The 24462-nt window shown below is 53.5% G+C and overlaps 1 protein-coding gene across 1 annotated transcript in view; it reads right to left on the reverse strand.

Moving 5' to 3' along the window:
• Positions 1-20740, reverse strand: part of LRRC4B (leucine rich repeat containing 4B) — a 34975-nt gene extending 14235 nt beyond the window's left edge. Inside the window, 2 exon segments of the mRNA XM_033224211.1 lie at positions 20445-20710; positions 20713-20740. Coding sequence (XP_033080102.1) covers positions 20445-20710; positions 20713-20740 — 294 coding nt within the window.
• Positions 20741-24462: the final 3722 nt, after the last annotated feature.

The raw sequence follows: 24462 nt of genomic DNA on the forward strand, positions 1-24462 counted from the left end.
CCATAGGCGGACAGGCTGAGGCTGCTCGGCACTCAGTACGCAGTGACCCAGCTGCAGAGGGAAGGAGGTGTGAAGGGAGATGAAGGGACACTCCCAAAGGGAGGGGGTGGGGTCCCCCTGCCAATCACTTTAGTAATGCAGTTGAGAACTAAGTGGGATGGGGGTGTTGCTGCAAAGGGAAGCCTGGTTTTGTTGAAACATGTGGCATAGGGCTGCTTTAAATAGGAGTCTCTTTATTTTGAACAGAATTCCAGTCTATTCTCTCTCCTCTTCTCTGCAGAATGCCTGCTGAGCAGCCTCGTGGGGGATGGTTGAGGCTGGGTTTGAATCCTGGCTTTGCTGCTGACCAGCTGTGTGGCCTTGGGTAAGTGTTCTAACCTCTCTGAGCCCACTTTCCTCACAGGTACCATGGGGTTATTGTGATGCTTGGACAAGACAGTGAGTGCTTGGGATGAGATAGTGAATGTGTGGGGCATGGCGAGCATGCAATAATCTATATTTTTTCATGGTTAATTCAGCTGATAATGATCATTAACACCGGTCCTGGCCGGGCACAGTGGCTCATCCCTGTAATCCCAGCACTTTGGGAGGCCAAGGCGGGAGGATTGCTTGAGCTTAGGAGTTCGAGACCAGCCTGGCCAACATAGTGAAACCTCGTCTCTACTAAAACTACAACAACAACAACAAAACCCACCAAAATTTACCCTGGTGTGGGGGCACACTCCTGTAGTCCCAGCTACTCAAGAGGTTGAGGCAGGAGCTTGAACCCGGGAGGCAGAGGTTGCAGTGAGCTGAAATTGCGCCACTGCACTCCAGCCTGGGTGACAGAGTGAGACTCTGTCTCAAAAATTAAAAAAAAAAAAAAACAAAAAAAAACGCTAGTCCTGTCTCTGGGCTTCCGGTTTCTCCCTCAGCATCTTTCCTCTACACTGGCTGTCAGAATGACCGGAAATGCAGTCTAGACCTTGCCACATCCCTGTTCCCAGCCCTCCCACGGCTATCACCCTCAACAAAGTGTCAGAGGCCCTTCAGAACCTATCCTGCTGCCCTCTCCTTGACTCTAGCCATAGTAGAGAGAAGAGAAATGAGAGAGATGCATGGGGTTCCCTCTGCTTGCCACACTCTGTCCAGCCTCTGCATTTGCACAGGCTCTGCCTCTTTTCTATACTGTCCTCCTCCTTGTTCTCTGGAAAATTCTAATTGCCTTCCTTGGAAAAGCCCTTTTTGACCCCTGGTCCCTCATCGGTCACACACACACTCTCTTATTAGATCCCTATTGCAGTGACTATAATTTGGTTTCACACATCTATCTCCTTGTCTAGGCTATGAGTCGGTATGAGCAGAGACTGTGTTGGGATGATTTCTGCATTCCCAGCACGCTATGCAAGGCCAAGTTCATGACAGACTTCGGCCAAGATCTACTGAATAAACAGACTAGAGTGTCTAAGGCTCTTATTGGGGAACACCCTGGTTGTGCTGGTCCCTGTTTCCCTCACGCTTTTTGGCCTGGGTGATAATGCCAACATGTCAAAATCATGTTGACATCAATATGACAGAACTTGGAAACTGAAAAGCATTGGTGTTCTGGTTCCAACCTATTTCTGCTTTTTTTTTCTCTCTTTTTCTTTTCTTTTTTTGGAGACGGAGTCTCGCACTGTCGCCCAGGCTGGAGTGCAGTGGCACAATCTCGGCTCACTGCAAGCTCCGCCTCCCGGGTTCACGCCATTCTCCTGCCTCAGCCTCCCGAGTAGCTGGGACTACAGGCGCCTGCCACCATGCCCAGCTAATTTTTTGTAGTTTTAGTAGAGACAGGGTTTCACCGTGTTAGCCAGGATGGTCTCAATCTCCTGACCTTGTGATTCGCCTGCCTTGGCCTCCCAAAGTGCTGGGATTACAGGCGTGAGCCACCGCGCCCAGCCCCTATTCTGCTTTTTACCTTCATGTGCACATGTCTGAGACCATTAAAGCTACATTACCTTTCTTGTGTTTGTCATCATTTTTACTTTCATGATTTCTATCCTCATGTCTTTCGATTTTAAGTCAGTCTGAAATCTCTGTTTTTTAACTGGAAGTTTAGCTCATTTACATTTACTATAATTACTAATATATTTGGAATTCTTCCTATAATGTTATTTTGGGCTTTTTAATTGTCCTGAATTTTGTAGCCTATTCTTTCCCCTTTCCTGTCTTCTTTGTATTGATTGAATGTCTTCTGATTCCATTTCTTCTCTCTATTGTTTTAGAATTTATATATTTTCTCTTTATTTAGTGGTTACCCATAAAATTTAACATGCATACCTAAAGACCAAAGCCAGTTAATTCTTCTCTTCTCCTCCCAAATAATACAAAGACCAAAGACTAGTTAATTCTTCTCTTCTCCTCCCAAGTAATACAAAGCTGATTTCATCTCTGACTCTAAAAGAAAGAGATATCCTGGTCAGCTTCCCAGTAAGGTAAAAGCGGGGGGTGGGGGAGAATCATAATCTGTTAAGTGCCGATTATTGCCAGAGCTGTGCTAAATGCTCTGAGGTATGATCTCCTTTAATCTTTGTGAAAATTCCGTCACATGGGGGTTATCAAGCGCATACTCCTGCTCCCTTCATATCTGATGGTTCATAGCTGAGAAAATGAAGGCTCAGAGAAGTAAAGTCACTTGTCCCCCGTCTCACAGGCTCCAGAGTTGCAGAACCAAGGCTCAACGTCTCCTTCTCCTGAACACAGACATGGAAGTTTGCACCACATCTACCCACCCTAAACTGAAACAGCTGGGCTGTCTATGGGCTTCACAATGCTTTTTTTTGAGCTGTGGGGCCTGTTCATTCTTACATTACCATGTATTGTTTTGCTCATTTGACAGGTATTTTTTGGGAGCTGCTATGTGTCAAGTGTCATACTGGGCTCTGGGGATCCAGCTGTGGACAAGACAGACAAAGCCCTGTCTTCCTAGATCCCGGCCTCAGAGAAGAAGAGAGACACTAAACAAAACAATTACGCAAACAATCATTTAACCAGCAAAGGTGTACACAGATAGTGGAGGCTGCCGTGGTTGCAGGGGAAGGCAGGCCTGGAGCCCCTCCAAAGCCTGATTTAAAACACCCTAGAAGGCCGGGCGCGGTGGCTCAAGCCTGTAATCCCAGCACTTTGGGAGGCCGAGACGGGTGGATCACGAGGTCAAGAGATCGAGACCATCCTGGCTAACACAGTGAAACCCCATCTCTACTAAAAAATACAAAAAACTAGCCGGGCGAGGTGGCGGGCGCCTGTAGTCCCAGCTACTCGGGAGGCTGAGGCAGGAGAATGGCGTAAACCCGGGAGGCGGAGCTTGCAGTGAGCTGAGATCCGGCCACTGCACTCCAGCCTGGGTGACAGAGCGAGACTCCGTCTCAAAAAAACAAAAAAACAAACAAACAAAAAAACACCCTAGACCAGATCACCTCTGAAGTTGTGAGGGCCATCACCCTCACGGCCCCTGACACAGAGCAGGATGGGCAAGGTGGGGATTGGTTCTCGAAGCAGGTAAATCCCCCTGCCCCCTCACCCTAATATCGTTGGCCTGACGAAGATGTTGACATTTTGTCATACAGTAGAGGACCCAGGCCTGGGGCCACCTCTGACAGCCACGTAGCTGCCCACACTTCCAAGTTCTCTGGATCTTTAGCCCCCAACTGCTGAGCCCACCTCCACCTACGCTGGGCTCTGGGCCAGATCTCAATAATGCGGATGTGAATCCGGCAAAGGGACGTGGCCCCGGTCAGTGACTGCCTCCTAACCCCAACGGGGACTTTCCTTTTATCCTGCAACTTGGCCTGTGTAGGGGACTTTCCACTTTGGTTGTGGTAGGTAAATATTACTAAAGCTGAAAAAAATCCCGCCGAGATCTGTTGGGGTTTTTAAGAAAATAAATTGTCAAGAAATTCCTTATTAAAAATGTAACTGTGGTAAGAAAACAATTAAGTGAACTGTTCATCTTAACATTATAAATTGTATTTATTTATATTTATTTATTTATTTATTTGAAATGGAGTCTTGCTCTGTCACCAGGCTGGAGTGCAGCGATCTCAGCTCACTGCAACCTCCACCTCCTGGGTTCAAGTGATTCTCCTGCCTCAGCTTCCCGAGTAGCTGGGATTACAGGTGCCCACCACCACGCCCAGCTAATTGTTTGTATTTTTAGTATAGACGGGGTTTCACTGTGTTAGCCAGGATGGTCTCGATCTCCTGACCTCATGAACTGCCTGCCTCGGCCTCCCTAAGGGCTGGGATTACAGGTGTGACCCACCACGCCTGGCCTATTTATTTATTTATTTATTTATTTTTAAGACAGGATCTTGTTCTATTGCTCAGGCTGAAGTGCAGTGGCGTGATCTCAGCTCACTGCAGCCTCTGCCTCCTGGGTTTCAGTGATTCTCCCTCCTCAGCCTCCTGAGTAGCTGGGATTACAGGTACAAACCACCACACCAGGCTAATTTTTGTATTTAAGTAGAGACAAGGTTTCACCAAGTTGGCCAGGCTGGTCTCCAACTCCTGACCTCAGGTGATCTGCCTGCCTTTGCCTCCCAAAGTGCTGAGATTATGGACGTGAGCCACTGCACCCGGCCTGTTTTTATGTTTTGAATATAATGAGTCAATCACAAAAGTTTAGCAAGTTTACTGTTGTTTGTGTGTGTATGTGTGTTAAGTTTTTTACATTCAGATTTTAAAAACTGTTATTTGTCGGCCGGGCGCGGTGGCTCAAGCCTGTAATCCCAGCACTTTGGGAGGCCGAGACGGGCGGATCACAAGGTCAGGAGATCGAGACCATCCTGGCTAACACGGTGAAACCCCGTCTCTACCAAAAAAATACAAAAAACTAGCCGGGCGAGGTGGCGGGCGCCTGTAGTCCCAGCTACTCGGGAGGCTGAGGCAGGAGAATGGCGTGAACCCCGGAGGCGGAGCTTGCAGTGAGCTGAGATCTGGCCAGTGCACTCCAGCTTGGGTGACAGAGCGAGACTCCGTCTCAAAAAAAAAAAAAACAAAAAAAAAACCTGTTATTTGTCACATCAACTGTCTTTATGATGACTTCTCATATTTATTCCTTGTCCCTGAGACAAGGGACTGTGCCTTCCTCTCCAACAGGGACTTCTCTGACTGCCATGACTGGCAGCATTGCAGGGGCCATTGTGGGCCCCTGATTTCACACTGACCCAGCTCAGGCCTAGACGTCCCTGTCTCCCTCCTCCCATTCATCCTCCTGGGAGCGGCCTCCTGAGCCTTTCTGGGACCAGGCCTGGCCTGGGTGGAAAGTCTGGCTGGATGGCTACCCCTCCACCACCCCTCCCCACCACCAGGAGCCCAAATGGGCATCTGAACCTGGGTGTAAACAACAAGGGGATGAGATCTATATCAGAGGCATGTGCAAGGCCAAGCAAGGCAGCACGACTTTGCCTAAGGCACCTGCGGGTGGGGTGGAAGGGTGGGGTTAAGCTGAGGCACAGGCCACAGTCTTACACTGCTTCCTGGGCAGCCTTCCCTGGCCTCCCCTCACTCCCGGCCTTTCCTGCCCTATGCTCAGCTCAGCAACCCCCCGCCAGCTCGTGCACGCTGCTACAGGACTTGTTCACCTTCCTTTCTTTTTTTTTTTGAGATGGAGTCTTGCTTTGTTGCCCAGGCTGGAGTGCAGTGGCACGATCTCAGCTCACTGCAACCTCCGCCTCCTGGGTTCAAGTGATTCTCCTGCCTCATCCTCCCGAGTATCTGGGATTACAGTAACACGCCACCATGCCTGGCTAATTTTTGTATTTTTAGTAGAGATGGGTTTTCACTACGTTGGTCAGGCTGGTCTCAATCTCCTGACCTCGTGATCCGCCCGCCTCGGCCTCCCAAAGTGCTGGGATTACAGGCGTGAGCCCCGGCGCACGGATGAGACTTGCTCACTTTCTGAATCACCTCTTTCTGCACGCAGTGTCCAGAGGGCAGGGGTCTCTGTATGTCTTGCTCTCTGGGCCTCGAGTGGTGCCTGGCACACACTAGGTGCTCAATAAATGAATCAGGGCTGCACTGAATACTGCAGATGAATTAGCCGGGGCTGTTCAGACACAGGAGGAACAGCTCATGTAGGGAGAAGGATGCATGGGTCTCAGCTCAGCTCCTGGGCTCACCTCGGGGTGGTGATGAGACCATGGCGTCCTTGTGAGGATTAAACTGTCTCGATATCTGTACGCCGTGGGGAAGAGCGCCTGGCACAAGGCAAGCACATCTGTGTCTGTGACTATTTAAAGGCAGGAAGGGGCTGGGCTGGCTTTTGGTGCCCAGTAGAGGGTGCCCCTGAGCTTGGTGTAGCTCCAGGAGCGCCAGGCATCCTCATCCTGATCTGAGAAGGGGACAGGGTGGCTCGCAGAAAGGTGTCCCCTAGGAGGAGATGGCGTGGCGACTCTGGCTGGGTGTGCTGGCGGAGGTGTGCAGGTACAGGCTATGGCTGGGAGGCTAGGAAGAAGCTGGGGCTTCCGGAGGAGCAAGGACAAGGCCAGAGCCAGGTTGGGCTGGGGGGATGCAGACTGGGACTCAGTGGCCGTTCTGAAACTGAGTCACCAGGGCGCAGCGCCAGGGATAGCTACGAATTAGGAAGCGTTAGGAATCGCATTGAAAAAACCAAGTTCTGCAGCCAGCCTGCCTGGGCTGAGTCCCAGCTCCGTCACTAACCATGAGACCAGGACCGTGTGCAAGTGTCTTACTCTCCTATGCCTCAGTTTCCCCCTTTGTAACATGAGAAGAATAGGACCTACTCAGGGGGCTGTCATGAGGCTGAAATTCGCTGACCCTGTAAAGGGCTTGGAGCAGCGCCGGGGGCCCTGCTGACATTCTCCCGCCCACCCTTGCTGAACTGTAGAAGTAATTGGTCTATTTTCTAGATGAGAAGACAGGCTCAGAGAGGTGACTCAAGGCCGCTAAGGGGAGAATGTGGGTCTTGTGTCTCTCAGGGCCTCTCAGGCTGCTCGACAGAGATGTGGGACTGACACTCCCACCCAGCCCGTCTCGGGCCTGTCCCGAGGCTCAGGGGCCATGTAGCTTTGCAGGACGCCAAGCAATTCTATGCGTTTGTCAATTTAACTTTAACAGTTGCATTGTGGACACCTACAGTTTGTGGTGTGCTGGGGCCAGCAGCAATGGAGATGGACAAACACAATGACATCAACAAATTGGGGGCTGGCACGGTGGCTCACACCTGTAATCCCAGCACTTTGGAAGGCTGTGGTGGGCGAATCACCTGAGGTCAGGAGTTCAAGACCAGCCTGGCCAACATGATGAAACCCTGTCTCTACTAAAAATACAAAAAATTAGCCAGGGGTGGTGGCGGGCACCTGTAATCCCAGCTACTCGGGAGGCTGAGGCAGGAGAATTGCTTGAACCCGGGAGCTGGGGGTTGCAGTGAGCTGAGATAGTGCCACTGCACTCCAGCCTAGGCGACAAGAGTGAAAATCCATCTCAAAAAAAAAACAAAACCAAAAAATTGGAGAGGCACCGGGGATCAGTGGGGTATGGCCAGATTCGGGGCACACAGAAGGCACCTGAGGTTGAGATGTTTGTCTAGCTCATGAAGGACGACACAACCGTGATAATGGCCTCACTATGAAAGCTGCCAGCACTGCCCAGCAGCCAACCCCATCCCAGGCCCTCTGCTGAATCGTCCTGCACCTGCCGACCCACCCGCCAGTGCCTGGAAGAGCCTGGCACATGGTAGCCCTCGGTATGTGCTTGTGCGAAGAATGAGACGCATCCGATTTCTCAGCAACTCTATGACAGAGGGACTGTCACTATCCTCATTTCACTGATGACAAAACTGAGGCCCAGACAGGTTCAATAACGTGCCTGAAGCCCCTCGGCTGATAAGTGGCCGGGGTGCAATCAAACCTCAACTGCCTCCCACAGTCCCAGGCGCTGGCACTAACTAGGTGAACGGGACAGTGGAAGGGCCTTCCAGGGAGCGGGAACAGCATGTGTGAGGGTGCTGAGAGTACAGCATGTGTGAGGGAGAGTACAGGAGATGCGAGTGTGTTGCAGGAAGTGGGAGGTACCCGGTGGGAGACGGGGGCAGACCACGTCCTGGAGGATCTCAGCTCAGTTGCAGCAACAAGGACAAGATACCCAGGAGAATGAAGTGGAAAGAGAAGGACGAGGCTGGGTGCAGAGGCTCATGCTTGTAATCCCAGCCCTTTGGGAGGCTGAGGTGGGAGAATTGCTTGAGCTCAATTCAAGACCAGCGTGAGTAACATAGCAAGACCCTGTTTCTACCAAAAATGTAGAGATTAGCCGGGTATGGTGGCACATGCCTGCAGTCCCAGCTACTCGGGAGGCTGAGGGAATTGCTTGAGCCAAGAAGATTGTGGTTGCAGTGAGCCATGATTGTATCACTGCATCCCTGCCTGGACAACATAGCAAGACCCCACTTTTTTTTTTTTTTTTGAGACAGAGTCTTGCACTGTCACCCAGGTTGGAGTGCAATGGCGCAATTGCAGCTCACTGCAACCTCCGTCTCCCAGGTTCACACAATTCTCCTGCCTCAGCTTCCTGAGTAGCTGGGATTACAGGTGCACACCACCACACCTGGCTAATTTTTTGTATTTTTAGTAGAGACAGGGTTTCACTATGTTGGCCAGACAGGTCTTGAACTCCTGACCTCACAATCTGTCCGCCCTGGGCAAGGCCCACTTCTAAAAAATTAAAAATAAATAAAAAGAAGAGGATAAGCTCTAGGCATTGACACATGCTGTGTGAGGTTCTGTTCCTTCTTGAGCCAAATCTCAAAAAAAAAAAAAAAAAAAAAGGAGCAGCAGGTGTGTGGTCAGACCTGGGTCTGAGGCCACCACCAGGCACTAACACCAGCTTCAGACCACAGGCAGCTCAGAGCTGCTCCGCCTCTCCCACCTTGGGGCTTTCATCCACTGAGTAAGTGGAGAGACATTCAGCCTATCTCCTTTGGCAGGAAAAGATTTGAAATCTAAAATCAAGCAGGGTAAGGGCCCCAAACTGCAAAGAATCCAAATGCCCATCAGTAGGAAAAGAGTAAAGAAACTGCTATCTTCATCCGACAGAATATTATGCAATGACAGAAAAGGAGAGGAGGAGCCAAGGCTACCAGGAGCACGGGTGTGACTCTCATCAACAGTGCAGAGTGAAAAAAGCCACACAAGAGCCGGCGTCTGCACCAGCGCGAAACTGCCCCTTGCAGTCAGAAGTCGGAGAGAGTGCCTTCGGGAGAAGGGGAAAGCAGTGGTGGTGGGAAGCGCGTGGGGGACTGCGGAGGGGGGGCTCCCTCGCTCCCATCTCCGGACCCAGGTGGTATTTACATGGCTCTTCTCTCTGTGACGATCTTTTGCGCTGGACTTTTAAAGATTGTGTTCTTTTCTTTTCTTTCTCTTTTCTTTTTTTTTTGAGATGGAGTCTCGCTCTGTCACCCAGGCTGCAGTGCAGTGGCGTGATCTCAGCTCAGTGCAACCTCCCCGCCTCCTGGGTTCAAGCGATTCTCCTGCCTCAGCCTCCCGAGTAGCTAGGATTACGGGTGCGCGCCACCGTGCCCAGCTAATTTTTTTTTTTTTGTATTTTTAGTAGACATGGGGTTTCACCAGGTTGCCCAGGCTAGTCTCGAACTCCTGACCTCCAGTGATCCGCCTGCCCTGGCCTCCCAAAGTGCTGGGATTACAAGTGTGAGCCACCGCGCCTGACTGACTGTTCTGTTCTGTGAGAGTGCTGTGCGTCATCATGAGAAAAAGGAAGAAACTGGCAAAGTATGGGAAGTCCTATTTGAAAAGGATAGAAACTGATGCTCCAAGAGGTGACAAAGATTATCTGGGCGTCGAGATGGCGCTGCTGAGGGAATGAAGAGGACAACACAGCTGGAATGAGAGCCAGAGAGGCCGCAGTTAAGACACGAAGTCTCAGCAGCCTGGGAACGGACGGCAGAGGGCGCACTGCTCCCTCCTACCCAGAGGACCTCCGGGCTTCTAGTCACGGGCCCGCGGCGGGGGAATGTCCCACTTGACCTCAAGAGAGGTCAGCTCCTAGATTCCCCCACATAGAGCCTTCCTTCCGCCATTTTCCCTCCTTCCTTCCTTCCTTCCTTCCTTCCTTCCTTCCTTCCTTCCTTCCTTCCCTCCCTCCCTCCCTCCCTCCCTCCCTCCTTCCTTTCTTCCTTTCATTTTTGTTTTTTTTTTTTTTTTTTTTTTTGAGACGGACTCTCTGTCTGTTGCCCAGGCTAGAGTGCAGTGGCACAATCTCAGCTCACTGCAACCTCTGCCTCCCAGGTTCAAGTGATTCTCCTGCCTCAGCCTCCTGAGTAGCTGGTACTACAGGCGCGCACTACCACTCTCAGTTAACTTTGGTATTTTGGTTGAGGTGGAGTTTCGCCATGTTGGCTAGGTTGGTCTCGAACTCCTGACTTCAGGTGATCCAACCGCTTCGGCCTCCCAAAGTGGTGGGATTACAGGCCTGAGCCACCGCGCCCGGCTCTCCCACCATTTTCTTCCTTAAAGGGCTCTAACTGGGAAAAGTCTGTCCAATCCAAAGCTCTATGTTTCATGCCCCTAGAGGGATCAGCCACCTGGAAAATGCAAACTAGTGGGTAATTTAAAAGCCATTCTTGGTATTTGCCTTGCTAATGCACTATGGCCAGGGTTTTGTTTGGTTGGTTAGGGTTTTTTTTAGACAGTGTCTTGCTCTGCCACCTAGGCTGGAGTGCAGTGGCACAATCACGGCTTACTGCAGCCTCTGCCTCCTGGGCTCATGCAATCTTCCCACCTCAGCCTCCCAGGTATGTGGGACTACAGCTGCACACCACCACACCTGGCTAACTTTTGTATTTGTAGTAGAGATGGGGTCTTGCTATGTTGCCCAGGCTGGTTTCAAACTCCTGAGCTCAAGTGATCCACCTGCCTTGGCCTCCCAAAGTGCTGGGATAACAGGTGTGCGCTGGGATTACAGGCATGAGCCACCATGCCCACTTTTTTTTTTTTTTTTGGTTGAGACGGAGCCTCGCTTCTTCAACAGGCTGGAGTGCAGTGGCGCGATCTTAGCTCACTGCAACCTCCACCCCCGAGGTTCAAGCTATTCTCCTGCCTCAGCCTCCCAAGTAGCTGGAATTACAGGTGCCCACTACCACGCCTGGCTAATTTTTGTATTTTTAGTAGAGACAGGGTTTCACCATGTTGGCCAGGCTGGTTTCGAACTCCTGACCTTGTGATCCACCTGCCTCGGCCTCCCAAAGTGCTGGGATTACAGGCGTGAGCCACCGCACCCGGCCGGGTTTTGTTTTTTGCTTTTGCAACGGAATTACCATCCTGTAGCTGTCCCACTTTGGCTGTCTGGGCCTGGCTTCTCCACGATGACTTTCAGGGTAGGACAGACATATATACCTTCTGAGGCACAGGACGAGCCCATGGGGGCTACAGCTTGCTGGGCGACCTTGGTTACGTCACTCAGAGCCTGTGCCTCCATTTTCCAATCCATAAGATGGGAGCAGTCATCCTGCCCTCACAGGAATAAATGGGGTTGGATGAGCACTCCCTGCCCCCCTGCTCCAGGTAAATGCTTTGAAATTTTAGTTTCTTTTTCCTCAGGAAAAGGTGAGCAAATTCCAGTATAGACTTTTTCTTTTTCTTTCCAGTTTGCATAGGATTTTATACTTAGTATTTTTAAAGTTTAATTTGTTCTGATTATAAAAGTTATTAGCTGGGTACAGTGGCTCATGCCTGTAATCCCAGCACTTTGGGAGGCCAAGCTGGGTGGATCAAAAGGTCAGGAGTTCGAGACCAGACTGGCCAACACAGTGAAACCCCATCTCTACTAAAAATACAAAAATTAGCCAGGCGTGGTGGCGGGTGCCTGTAGTCCCAGCTACTTGGGAGGCTGAGGCAGGAGAATCACTTGAACCAGGGAGGTGGAGCCTGCAGTGAACCAAGATCGTGCCACTACACTCCAGCCTGGGTGACAGTGTGAGACTCCATCTCAAAAAAAAAAAAAAAAAAAAAGTTATTAAATACTCTCACTGAAGAAAATCTAGAGAATAAAGAAAACATAAAGGAGAAATTAAATATCCTTGTAATACTAATGCAAAGAGAAAAGACCCTGTTGACCTTCCTGGGTATTTCTCAGTCTTTTAAAATATATTACTTAAGTTTTAAAAGTGAATTGGAGATCCTATTCACATTCTTTGAAAGCTCAGTATTATGTTTTGAGCATTTCCCCATGTTGTCCACTATTATTTGAAACTCTGTTTTAAATACCTGCATAATACTCCATTGTAAGTGGCACAGTGATTGATTGAACCCAGGGGTCCCCAACCCCTAGGCCACAGACCGGTACTGGTGGGTGGCCTGCTAGGAACCAGGCTGCACAGAAGGAGGTGAGCAGCAGGCGAGCGAGCATTACTGTCTGAGCTCTGCCTCCTATCAGATCACTGGCGGCATCAGATTCTCTTTTATTTAAATTACAAAAAAAATTTATTTTTGAGAGTCTTGTTCTGTTGCCTAGGCTGGAGTGCAATGGCACAATCTCAGCACACTGCAGCCTCTGCCTCCTAGGTTCCACTGATTCTCCTGCCTCAGCCTCCCGAGTAGCTGGGATTACAGACACCTGCCAACATGCCCGGCTAATTTTTGTATTTTTAGTAGAGACGGGTTTTGCCATGTTGGTCAGGCTGGTCTCAAACTCCTGACCTCAGGTGATCCACCCACCTCGGCGTCCCAAAGTGCTGGGATTACAGGCGTGAGGCACCACACTCGGCCAGCATTAGATTCTCATAGGAGCGTGAACCCTATTGTGAACTGTGCAGGCAAGGGATTTAGGTTGCTTGTTCCTTATGAGAACCTAATGCCTGATGATCCATCACTGTCTCCCATCACCCCCAGATGGGACCATCTAGCTGCAGGAAAACAAGCTCAGGGTCCCACTGATTCTAAGTTATAGTGAGTAGTATAATTATTTTATTATATATTACTATGTAATAATAATAATAGAAATAAAGTGCACCACCCAGGCAGAGTGGCTCATGCCTGTAATCCCAGCATGTTGGGAGGCCGAGGTGGGCAGATCATGAGGTCAGGAGATCGAGACCATCCTGGCCAACATGGTGAAACCCCATCTCTACTAAAAATACAAAAATTAGCTGGGCATAGGCCGGGCACGGTGGCTGATGCCTCTAATCCCAGCACTTTGGGAGGCCGAGGTAGGCGGATCATGAAGTCAGGAGATCAAGACCATCCTGGCTAACACGGTGAAACCCCATCTCTACTAAAAATACAAAAAAATTAGCCGGGCGTGGTGGCGGGCGCCTGTAGTCCCAGTTACTTGGGAGGCTGAGGCAGGAGAATGGCGTGAACCTGAGAGGCGAAGCTTGCAGTGAGCCGAGATCGCGCTACCGCACCCCAGCCTGGGTGAAAATGCGAGGCTCCGTCTCAAAAAATAAAATAAAATAAATTAGCCGGGCAGGGTGGTGTGTGTCTGTAATCCCAGCTACTCGGGAGGCTGAGGCAGGAGAATCGCTTGGATCTGGTAGGCGGAGGTTGCAGTGAGCCAAGATTGTACCACTGCACTCCAGGCTGGTGACAGAGCGAAGCAAGACTCTGTCTCAAAAAAAAAAAAAAAAAGAAAAAAGAAAAAAATGCACCATCATAAATGTAATGCCAAAACCGTCTCCTCGGCACCCCAGTCCATGGAAAAATTATCTTCCATGAAACCAGTCCCTGGTGCTAAAAAAGCTGGGGAGCACTGATGTAGCCAGTCCCTTGTCAGCAGGAGTTGAGGTTACTTCTAAATGTTGGAGTCGGGCCATCCTTAAACACAACTCTTTGAAGCCCCTCTCATAATTTCCATAGGATGGATTGGTTTGTTCCTTAAGCTGGAACCACACTTACTTGCCATACAACCTCATAGCGGGCCTCAGGAGGGCCCCAGGGCCGCCCGCTAAAAGCCTTGGGTGGATTCAGCGGTACTTTGTTAAATTAAGTACATGAATATCCTATGGCCTGGCAATTCCCTCTGGGTATATATTCCACAGAAATGATCACGCAGCTCCCAGAGGGGTCCTGAGGGAGGATTTGCGGTGGGGCAGCTAGAAGCCTCCGGGACGTCCAGTCTCATCAGGAAGCAGTGGGGGACTTGGCAGGTGGATGGGGGTGGGTGCCCATCCATTCTGCAGCAGCGACAGCAGCAGAGTGGACACACACAGCAATGTGAACCACTCTCAGAAACACAGGCCGAGTGAACACAGTGAGACAAAGACAGCGATCTTAACGCAGCTTCCTCTGCATAAATTAAGAATACATGCACACAAAACAACAATACCCGTTTTGCAAGAACACACACAAGCAAAAAATCCACAGTAAACATATTAGGAGGACTTTCTGTGGGGAGAGGGGAAGGCGGGGATACGAGGATAAAAGGGAGGGAAAGAGGAAGGAGCCAGTCCGGTGAGGACCACGTGCCTGACTGAGGAGCAAGGAGTGGACAGGCTGGGCCCAGCCGAGGTGGCGCAGCTGCCCCCCAGGCCCAGAGGAGATGGAGGAGCAGATCTGCACCCGGTCTTCTCCCAGGGGTCCAGGGCATGTGAGCTGGGGGAAGGCAGTCTCCAGGCCTCTGCCTTAAAAGGCATTTCTGGAGACTCCAGGCTTGCAGGCCCTACCAATCTCAAAAAACAGTGGTGGGGCCGGGGGAGGGCCTCTGAAGATTGCTGATTTTTTTTTTTTTTTTTTTTTTGAGACGGAGTCTAGCTCTGTCACTCAGGCTGGAGTGCATTGGCACGATCTCGGCTCACTGCAGACTCCACCTCCCGGGTTCAAGCCATTCTCCTTCCTCAGCCTCCCAAGTAGCTGGGACTACAGGCACGCGCCACCATGCCTGGCTAATTTTGGTATTTTTAGTAGAGATGGGGTTTCACCATGTTGGCCAGGCTGGTCTCGAACTCCTAACCTCAGGTGATCTGCCTGCCTCAGCCTCCCAAAGTACTGGGATTACAGGCATAGCCACCACCCTGCCCGATCATGATCTTTTAAAAATCACATCCTCGGCCGGGCGCGGTGGCTCAAGCCTGTAATCCCAGCACTTTGGGAGGCCGAGACGGGTGGATCACGAGGTCAGGAGATCGAGACCATCCTGGCTAACACGGTGAAACCCCGTCTCTACTAAAAAATACAAAAAACTAGCCGGGCGAGGTGGCGGGCGCCTGTAGTCCCAGCTGCTCGGGAGGCTGAGGCAGGAGAATGGCGTGAACCCGGGAGGTGGAGCTTGCAGTGAGCTGAGATCCGGCCACTGCACTCCAGCCTGGGTGACAGAGCGAGACTCCGCCTCAAAAAAAAAATAAAAAAATAAATAAAAATAAATAAAAAAATAAATAAATAAAAATCACATCCTCTGTCTTACTATGGGGACTACCTACTGTCCCTGTCGTGTGGCAGAAGAACATTTTAACCCTCTCACCAAAGATGAATGGCAACGTTCTAGCCTCCCAGAGAGAGGCCAGCACTGTCAGTCCCTCAAAGTCCCCACAAGGTTCTTGCTGCCCGCACTGCGCCCAGGCCAGGGGCAGGCGAGAACAGGTGACAGGAGTCTCCGAGCCAAGCTCATGGGAGGGCGTTGTAGGGATTCGCGTCGGCTCCCACCGACAGATGGCTGCAGGGCCGCTGCCAAGGATCCGGGCAGGAGCTCGGGAGCTGGCCTCCCATTTACAGGCAAACAGCTGCTGGGCACCTCCTGCATGCTAGGCTCGGCCCTAGGTGCTGGGGATCCGGCAGAGAACAGTGCAAAGTCCCTGCCTTCATGCAGGTGGCGGCACAGCAGGGGACAGATGACAACCAAGGTGGCAGGCCACACGGGAGGCTCTCGAATCCCCAGAATTCAGCCTGTCGCTACCAATGCTTCAGTGCCAGGCCCTGGTGTGTGTGTGTGTGTGTGTGTGCGTGTGTGCGTATGTGTGTGTAAGGGAGGAGTATACTCAAATGAGGAAGCCACATAGAACTCACAGGGTGGTGCTTCCGTCATCATCCCTCAGACCCAGAAACTTCGTTTCTAGGAATTTATCCCAAGGGCAGAGTCCAGAACGTTAGGAAGAATGAGGCAATGGATGTCCCCCGGGTGTTGTTCATATCAACTCAGAAACTGTAAATAAGGAGGCCGGGTGGGGTGGCTCACGCCTGTAATCTCAGCACTTTGGGAGGGTGAGGTGGGTTGATCCCTTGAGGCCAGGAGTTCGAGACCAGCCGGGTCAATATGGTGAAACCCCATCTCTACTAGAAAGTACAAAAAGTAGCCGGCCATCGTGGTGGGCACCTGTAGTCTCAGCTACTTGGGAGGTTAAGGCAGGAGAATCACTTAAACCCAGAAGGCGGAGGTTGCAGTGAGCCAAGATCGTACCACTGCACTCCAGCCTGGGCAACAGACTCCATCTCAAAAAAAAAAAAAAAAAAAGAAGAGCCTGGTTAATAACGGGATGCTGGCCGGGTTGTGGTGGCTCACGCCTGTAATCCCAGCACTTTGGGAGGCCAAGGCGGGCAGATCACCTGAGGCCAGGAGTTCGAGACCAGCCTGACCAACATGGTGAAACCCCGTTTCTATTAAAATACAAAAAATTAGCCAGGCGTGGTGGTGTACGCCTGTAATCCCAGCTACTCGGGAAGCTGAGGCGGTAGAATTGCTTGCACCTGGGAGGCGGAGGTTGCAGTGAGCTGAGATCATGCCATTGCACCCCAGCTTGGGCAATAGAGAAAGACTCCGCCTCAAAAAAAAAGAAAAAAGCAAAAACTCCATTTACAAATCAGCAGCAATTGTGCAACACACTGCGCATGGGTTGGGAGGGTGTCCGAATCCAAAGACACCAAAGCAAAGGAGAGCTACCCGTGGCTGTGGATTTGTGGTTGGCTTCTGTCTTCCTGTTTTTACTTAGGTATATTTTCTAGTTTTTCTCAATTAATTTGTACTCATTCTGTAATAAGTAATTAAAAATACACTTCTGGCTGGGTTAGGTGGTTTATACCTGTAATCCCAGCACTTTGGGAGGCCAAGGTGGGGGAATTGCTTGGGCCCAGGAGTTCAAGACCAGCCTGGGAAACATAGTGAGACACTGTCTTCATAAAAAAGGAAAAAAAAAAAAAAAAAAAAGTCGGGCGCAGTGGCTCACACCTGTAATCCCAGCACTTTGGGAGTCTAACGCAGGTGGATCATCTGAGGTCGGGAGTTCGAGACAAGCCTGACCAACATGGAGAAACCCTGTCTCTACTAAAAATACAAAATTAGCCGGGCGTGGTGGCACATGCCTATAATCCCAGCTACTCAAGAAGGCTGAGGCAGGAGAATCGCTTGAACCCGGGAGGCGGTGGTTGCAGTGAGCCGAGATGGTGCCATTGCACTCCAGCCTGGGTAACAAGAGTGAAACTCCGTCTCAAAAAAAAAAAGGTAGTCCCAGCTACTCTGGAGGCTGAGGCAGGAGAATCACTTGAGCCAGGGAAGTTGAGGCTGCAGCGAGCTGTGATAGCTCCACTGCCCCTCCAGCCTGAGTGACAGAGTGAGACCCTGTTCCTAAAAATGAAACCATTTACATAGACACGGGAAAGAGCCAGGAAGGTATTAAAACAAAATATAAACAGTAGTTATTTATATCTGGTGATGGAACTAGGGTGATTTTTTTCACTTTTTTATTTGGATAACTAAAAAGTTATTACTTTTTTTTTTTGAGACAGGGTCTCTCTGTTGCCCGGGATGGAGTGCAGTGGTGAAATCTCAGCTCACTGCAACCTCTGCCTCCTAGGCTCAAGCAATCCTCCCACCTCAGCCTCCTGAGTAGCTGGGACCACAGGCGCATGCCACCATACCTGGCTAATTTTTGTTTTTTTAGTGGAGATGGGGATTCGCCGTGTGGCTCAGGCTAGGCTCGAATTCCTGGGCTCGAGCAATCCACCTGCCTCAGTCTCCCAAAGTGCTGGGATTACAGGCATGAGTCATCGCGCTGGGCTAAAAGTTATTACATTTTAAAGAGCCTCTGGGCCAGGCACAGTGGCTCACGCCTGTAATCCCAGCACTTTGGGAGGCCGAGGCGGGTGGATCACCTGAGGTTAGGAGTTCGAGACCAGCCTGGCCGACGTGGTGAAATCCCGTCTCTGCTAAAAATATAGAAATTAGCTGAGCGTGGCGGCAGGTGCCTGTAATCACAGCTACTCAAGAGACTGAGGCAGAAGAATCGCTTGAACCCGGGAGGTGGAGGTTGCAATGGGCCAACATTGCGCCACTGCACTCCAGCCTGCGAAACAGAGTGAGACTCTCTCTCAAAAAAAGTAAATAAATAAATAAATAGCCTCTGATTACCCTCGACGTGGTCCATGCCCCTTCCTGTCTGGGATGTGTCCACTGAGGGAGGTCAAGCCCACTGACAAACACTCACAAGCATCCACTCTCGTGGATTGGACGAACACGCCCTCCATCCCCGTCTCTGGAGGGGTGCGAGAACCCCTGGTGGTGGTGGGGGAAATGAGAAATGGAGGTGTCTGGATTCCTACTGATGTTTTTCACTCTCTGACAACGTCCACCTCGGTGTGTGCTTTACCAGGTGCGTGATATACGGAGGGAGCGGGCCTGTGCATGACTTATCATAAATCATAAATGATAAATGAACATACGTCCGCTGGCGGCGCTCAGCACGTTTGTGGGACTGAATTGTTCACTGAGCCCCCCCCCACAAAGAGATACGGGTCCAGGTTCTACGACGGGGGTGTTGCCATGGCCTGGGGCTGCTGGTGAGTGGCGTGGGTGCCTCCCCGTCCCATGCTCTCCCTGGCCGTTTCTCTAAAGTGCGTTTCCCTGGCGTGCCGTTCCATCCATTGGCTCCTTTTCCTCCTCGTTTCTTCCCCACTAGAAGGTGAGTTGCCGGGGCTAGGGCTGGGCTTTGCCTTGCTCGGTCACCACCCAGGACGGGGCTTGGCGCAGAGCCGGTGCTGCCGGTGTCTGTTGAACATCACGTGTATAAATAGGGGAAGGATAGAGTGCAGGGAAGCCGGGGGCAGGTGCATGGGGACCGCATAGTGCGGAATGTCACTTGCTCAAGGGACATGTGGACAGATTGGTGGAGACTGCAGCTAGGGAGATGCAGGGCAGACTCAAAGCAAACTGGCAGACATGGGAGCCTGTGGGAGGTGGGTGTGGACAGAGGGACAAGGCCTTGCAAGAGCAGGGGGTGGTGACAAGGCCCCTGATGTTTCTGGACCCCTTCGCTGGCCCTTGCCCCACAGCCACTAGGAAGAGACTGCTCCCTTGAGAGGTCCCCTTTTTTCCCCGAATCTGGCTCTCAGGATAGTCAGATGGGAGCGGCCAAGTCCTCCCACCCCTTCCCAGGGACCAGTCAGAAGAGCAGCTGCCCTTCTATCTGGAAGGTTAGATCTGGGGGAGCTGGGACCTCTGGCACGGGCGCCCTCTTCTCGCCCAGCTTTACAGGCTGGGGCAGGAGGAGGCTTGCTTGGAGGCAGGAGTTGGACCAAATCAACCTGGGGTAATGATCCCCTGTGAATCATTGGCAATGCCTGGAGACATTTTTGGAACTGGGGGTGGGGTGCTACTGGCATCTAGTGGCCGGAAATGCTGCTAAACATCCTACAGCATACAGGATAGAGCCCCCCACCCTGCCTGCCAAAGGATGATTTGGTCCCAAATGTCAATAGGGTAGAGGCTGAGAAGCCCTGCTTTCTAGTAGCACAGCTCTGTCCCCCAAGCCCTCGCTTACGGCCTATCCTAATCAGAGTCATCATTAATCGAGTGGCAGCTGCTCCATCCTGAGCAGCAGTCACAGGCCACCACGGCGCCAGGCACCAGAGCGATCTCAGCCTCTCTGCTCTCCAGTTCTCACACCAGCTCCAGGAAATGGGGACGCAAACCCTGCACTGCCCGGCAAATGACCATGGAAACGCCTCCCGTCCTCTGACCACTTGCCAGGTGCCAGCACACAGGCTAAAGTACGAGACCCACAGCCCTCAGCCCTCACAGCAACGCCTCAGCACAGGGGTTCGCATCGTCCCCGTTTTTCAGATGAAGAAACTGAGGCTCAGAATCATGCTGCCATCTTCCCAAGGCCACGAGGGAGTGAGGTGGTGCAGATGCCACAGAGGTCCCCACGGAAGGGTTGCTCTCCACACCCCAGTGACTCCAGGGCTCAGCCTAGGCCGACCCACCTGTCCTGTGCTGGGGGCTGGGCAGGCGGCCTGCACTTGGACCCCAACACAGTGGCTCAGAGACAGGGAGCACTGTGGTCCCAAAGCCCAGAGAGCTTCCGCTCCACCTTGGGAGCCCGGCTCCAGGTGATCGGATGCAGACCCACACGTCCACGGGTGCTGGAGACGGGGAAGAGCCGGTGTGGGGAGGCCCGGAAGGGATGCACTACATCTGCACGTCTCCCCAGTGCCCCCCTCCATGGTCCCCCTCCACCTGCTGGCCCCGCATACCTGGATGCCGTTCTCCTGCAGGTTCAGGTACCGTGTGTTGACGGGGATGCTGGCTGGGACCTCGGCCAGGTCTCTCCGTGTGCAGATCACCCGGCTGGCCTGGTTGCTGCAGGAGCAGGCCGCTGGGCAGGAGGTGGCCGGTGGGGAGCCCCCTCCGGCGGCAGACGTCACGGCCACTCCACCTCCACCGGCCCCCAGGGGTGGGGAGAAGAGCCAGAGGAAGAGCAATGCCCCGTGGGGCCAGGACATCCTACCAGGCAGCAGCAGGGGCACGGGGAGCCGCGGGCACGCGCCATCCTCAATGTTCATGCTCCGCGTGGACGCTGGGGGGCTGTGGGTGGGGGAAGAGAGAGGGGAGAGGCTCAGTGAGGGACAGGAGCCCACGTGGCCTGGGTGCTTGCCAACACCCAGGCAGCCCCACTGCCGCCTCCCTGCCCCATGCCCAGAACCAAAGGGGCAGGGAGGGCGACAGCTGCCAATGGACCCACCCAGCAGGCTGGGGCAGACACAGGGAAGCGTGGCCCGCCCCGCCCCACACTAGCTCATCCTCTCCATGCTGGCAAGACTCTACGCCCATTCTGCAGCAGGGAAAACTGAGGCTAGGGGAGAGGAAATGCCCGTCCAAGGTCACTCAGCCAGTAAGTGCGGACGTCGTCCAGATTCAAAACCCAGCTCTTTGCACGATTTCAAAAAGGTAGATACATCAGAGGAGTGACAGAGAGACAGACAGACAGACAAGGCGAGGGGGCAGAAAGGGGGAAGAGCCAGACAGGCGACGAGGACCTCGCTCCCATCCCAACACCCACCCGGTCCCCTCGCCACCTGCGTGGTCCCCTCGCTCCCATCCCAACACCCACCCGGTCCCCTCGCCACCTGCGTGGTCCCCTGGGGGGTGGGTCCCAGCCTCCTCTCCCTTCCACTCCCGCTCCCTCTCCCCCTCCCAGGGATGTTAGCGAAGAGATGCATTTCCCCCACCCCCCGTACCCTCAGCTGAACCGAAAGACCCTCCGCTGCACACCCTCCTGTCACTGCCCACCCTGTCCAGGCCCTGCGGGGCCCTCGCGGCGGCTTCAGAGTTTTAAGTCAGACTCATGGGAGAATCTGAGGGGGAGAGGGCTAAGGTAGCAGACAAGGCAACCGTGGAGGTGACAGGTGTGGGCAGGTGAAGGGAGGGCTGGGAGGCAGCAGGGTGAGGAGGGAGGAGACTGGAGTTTGTGTGTAAGGGTGGTTGGGGACCTCGCAGGGGGCGGCACAGGCCGACAGGCCACCAGCTGCACCTCCTCCTTTGCCCGGAGACTGGGTGCTCCAGGCAGAGACAGCCCCGGTGGGACTCATGCCAGCTGCTGCCGCAGGACCAAGCTCGGTTCTCGGTGAGGGGATGGGGAAGGGAAGGGGGTCCAGGGACTCTGCCTGGGTTCTGGGAGGAAAGCAGACAGTGCGGATTTGGGTCCTCTGAGAAGTCAGGCTGTACCTCCCCAATCTGTCCTGCCCCACCATTTCCCTAGAACCAGAGAGGGAAAGGGGATGGACGAGTCACAGCAATAGCAACGATACCAGTAACAATAGTCTCTCCGGAACACTGGGTAAGCCCTTGCAATGCAGCAAACTGTATCCCGGTCGGCTCATGTAAGCCTCATAATGACCACAGGAGAAAGCTGTTAGGATGCCCAATTTACAGATGGGGACACTGAGGCACTACGAGGGAAAACGGCCTGTCCAAGGGCACAGAGCAGGCTGGGACGGCACAGAGAGGGTACTTCGGCCCTGGGTCTACCCTCTGGCTCCCAGCCCTCCTTTGCATGCAGCATCTCTGAGTACACACAAATACACCCACACCAGCAGGCTCTGCCCCAACACAGGCCAACCCCAAATCATTCCCAAGAGACCAGGAGGAGAGCAGGTCACACAAACACGCACACCAACCCACTCACGCACTAAGCAGTGATGGGCACGCCCTCTCACGGTGGACTCTCAGGCCCCCCGACACAGGCTCACCCCCAGGCACACGGCCGTGCACACACACAGTCACTCCCTCCTCCTGCAGTTTCCAAGACCATTTTAACCCAGATAAAAATGTGTGTGCATACATCTGTGTATCTGAGTGCGTGTGTGAGAGCGAGGGCTAGACAGAGACATAGAGAGACAGAGAGAGACAGAGACAGAAGCAGAGGCAGAGAGACAGAGAGAGGGGGAAGAGGGGGCTGGGGAGAGAAAGAGAGAGAGAGAGAGGAGAGAGAGGTTGGTTCTGTGTCTGCACCCGGGCTCATTTTTCTCCTGGAGGGCTGGGGCCGTGCGCCTGTGTCTGACTGTGTGAGCACAGTGAGGGTCTTCATCTTCCTGAATGTGAACAGGGAGGTCGATGCCCAGTCCTTATCCTGGGTCTGGGGCTCCCACCCCTTAAGACCCTGGCGATGATCGAGCCCACACCCTCTTAGCCAAGGGGCTGGCCCAAAGCACAGGGCCTGGATTTGAGGCGGGGGAGGGGGGCGCACCCGCAGGGCCTGTGGGAGCCCACGGCATCCACCCCGGCCTCCAGGCCTGCCGCTGCTGTGTCTACCTCCGCATCTGTCCCTAGCTCTCCCGCTGCCAGCCCGCATCCCCCCACCCCCATCCCGGCTTCTGCAGTGACTCGGCCTCCCTCCCCTTCCCCCCTCGCCCTCCGCCATCTCCCGTCCTTTTCTCCCCGCAACCCCACAGTGGGGGACACTCACCCTGGTGGTTTGGCTTCTGCTGGGCCTCTCCCTGCGCCCAGGCCCCCCCCTCCACATGCCTCCAGCCAGCCGGGGTCTCTGACTCCCCAGTTCTCCAGGGCTTCCCGTCGAGATCGTGCTGGGGGGGGGCGCAGGGGCTTCTTGGGTCTCCCCGCGCCCCCCCCACTGGTCTGTCGCCCTTCCCACCCCTGGGGGGAGGCTGTCCTTTGGCCACTGCAGCAGTTCTCTCCTCCCCTCCCCGCTCGCCTCCTCCGGTCTCCTTCCACCCCCTCTCCCACCTCTACCTCGACTCTCCCCCCACCGCAGCCTCCTTTCTCTCCACCCACCGACCCCAGCCCCCTTCTCCCCTCTCTCTGCCCCTCTCAGTCCTCCCCCTCCGCCTCTGGTACCCGTCCACCTTCTCTGGCCTCAACCCCCTCCTGAGTCTCCCCCTCACAATCTTGCCTCTCTCGGGACCCCCAGGCCCCTTCTCTCCTTCTCCTCCATCTATTCCTCCCTCTTGCTCTGTCCCTGTCACCCTCTCATCGGCCCCAAGCCTGTCTCAGTCAGGTTGTCTGTCTGTCCGTCTGTCTTGGTCCCTTTCTCCCCGGCTCTGTCTCTCTCTTTCTCTGCGATTACAATTTCTAGTCACACGGCAGTGCAGAGCCAAGCTGTGCCTCAGCTCCCTCCCTCCTCACCCCTCCCTCCTTCTTTCTCTCCTTCTGAACGGGGAGGGCGCCTCTCCTCCCTCCTCCTCAGCCTCCCTTCCCTGTGCCGCCGGAGGGGAGGCCTCCCCCTCCCCCGCTAATCAAAGGCTCCGTTATCTAATTAACCCATTGGTTCTGGGCAGCCGAGGAGGCAGCCGAGGAAGGTCGGGGGAAGCGGGGGAGGAAGGTTGCCGGCTGGGCTGCCCAAGAAAGGGGGGTGGTTGGGCCGTGCCAAGCCGGAGCCTCGTGGCACACAGACAGCCTCGTCGGCTGTATAACCGGGCTGGGCCACCGCTGACCCCCCACCCCCATGGCCGGCTAAAACCACCCCTCCTGCATCACACGCCCCACCGGGTCTAGGCACACAGTCTTGCCCACGGTCTTCCTGCAGATGCCCCTGTACCCCAGGAACTCCCTCAAACCCCCACCATGCCACACAGCCTTTACTCCAACCCCCACACCTGATATACCAGCACTGGAACCTGCGACCTGCACCATCACCCCTGTCCTGCGACTGAGGACTAGCCCCTCTTCATGCCACAAAGACCCCCACCACCAGAGGCACCCCTCTCCCTGGACCTTAGCCAGATCCAGACATCCGCCTCCTGACACACTTCTGCA

This window comes from Trachypithecus francoisi, unplaced genomic scaffold (genome assembly GCF_009764315.1).
Source record: "Trachypithecus francoisi isolate TF-2019V2 unplaced genomic scaffold, Tfra_2.0 Lachesis_group12, whole genome shotgun sequence".
Classification (NCBI taxonomy): Eukaryota; Metazoa; Chordata; class Mammalia; order Primates; family Cercopithecidae; genus Trachypithecus; species Trachypithecus francoisi.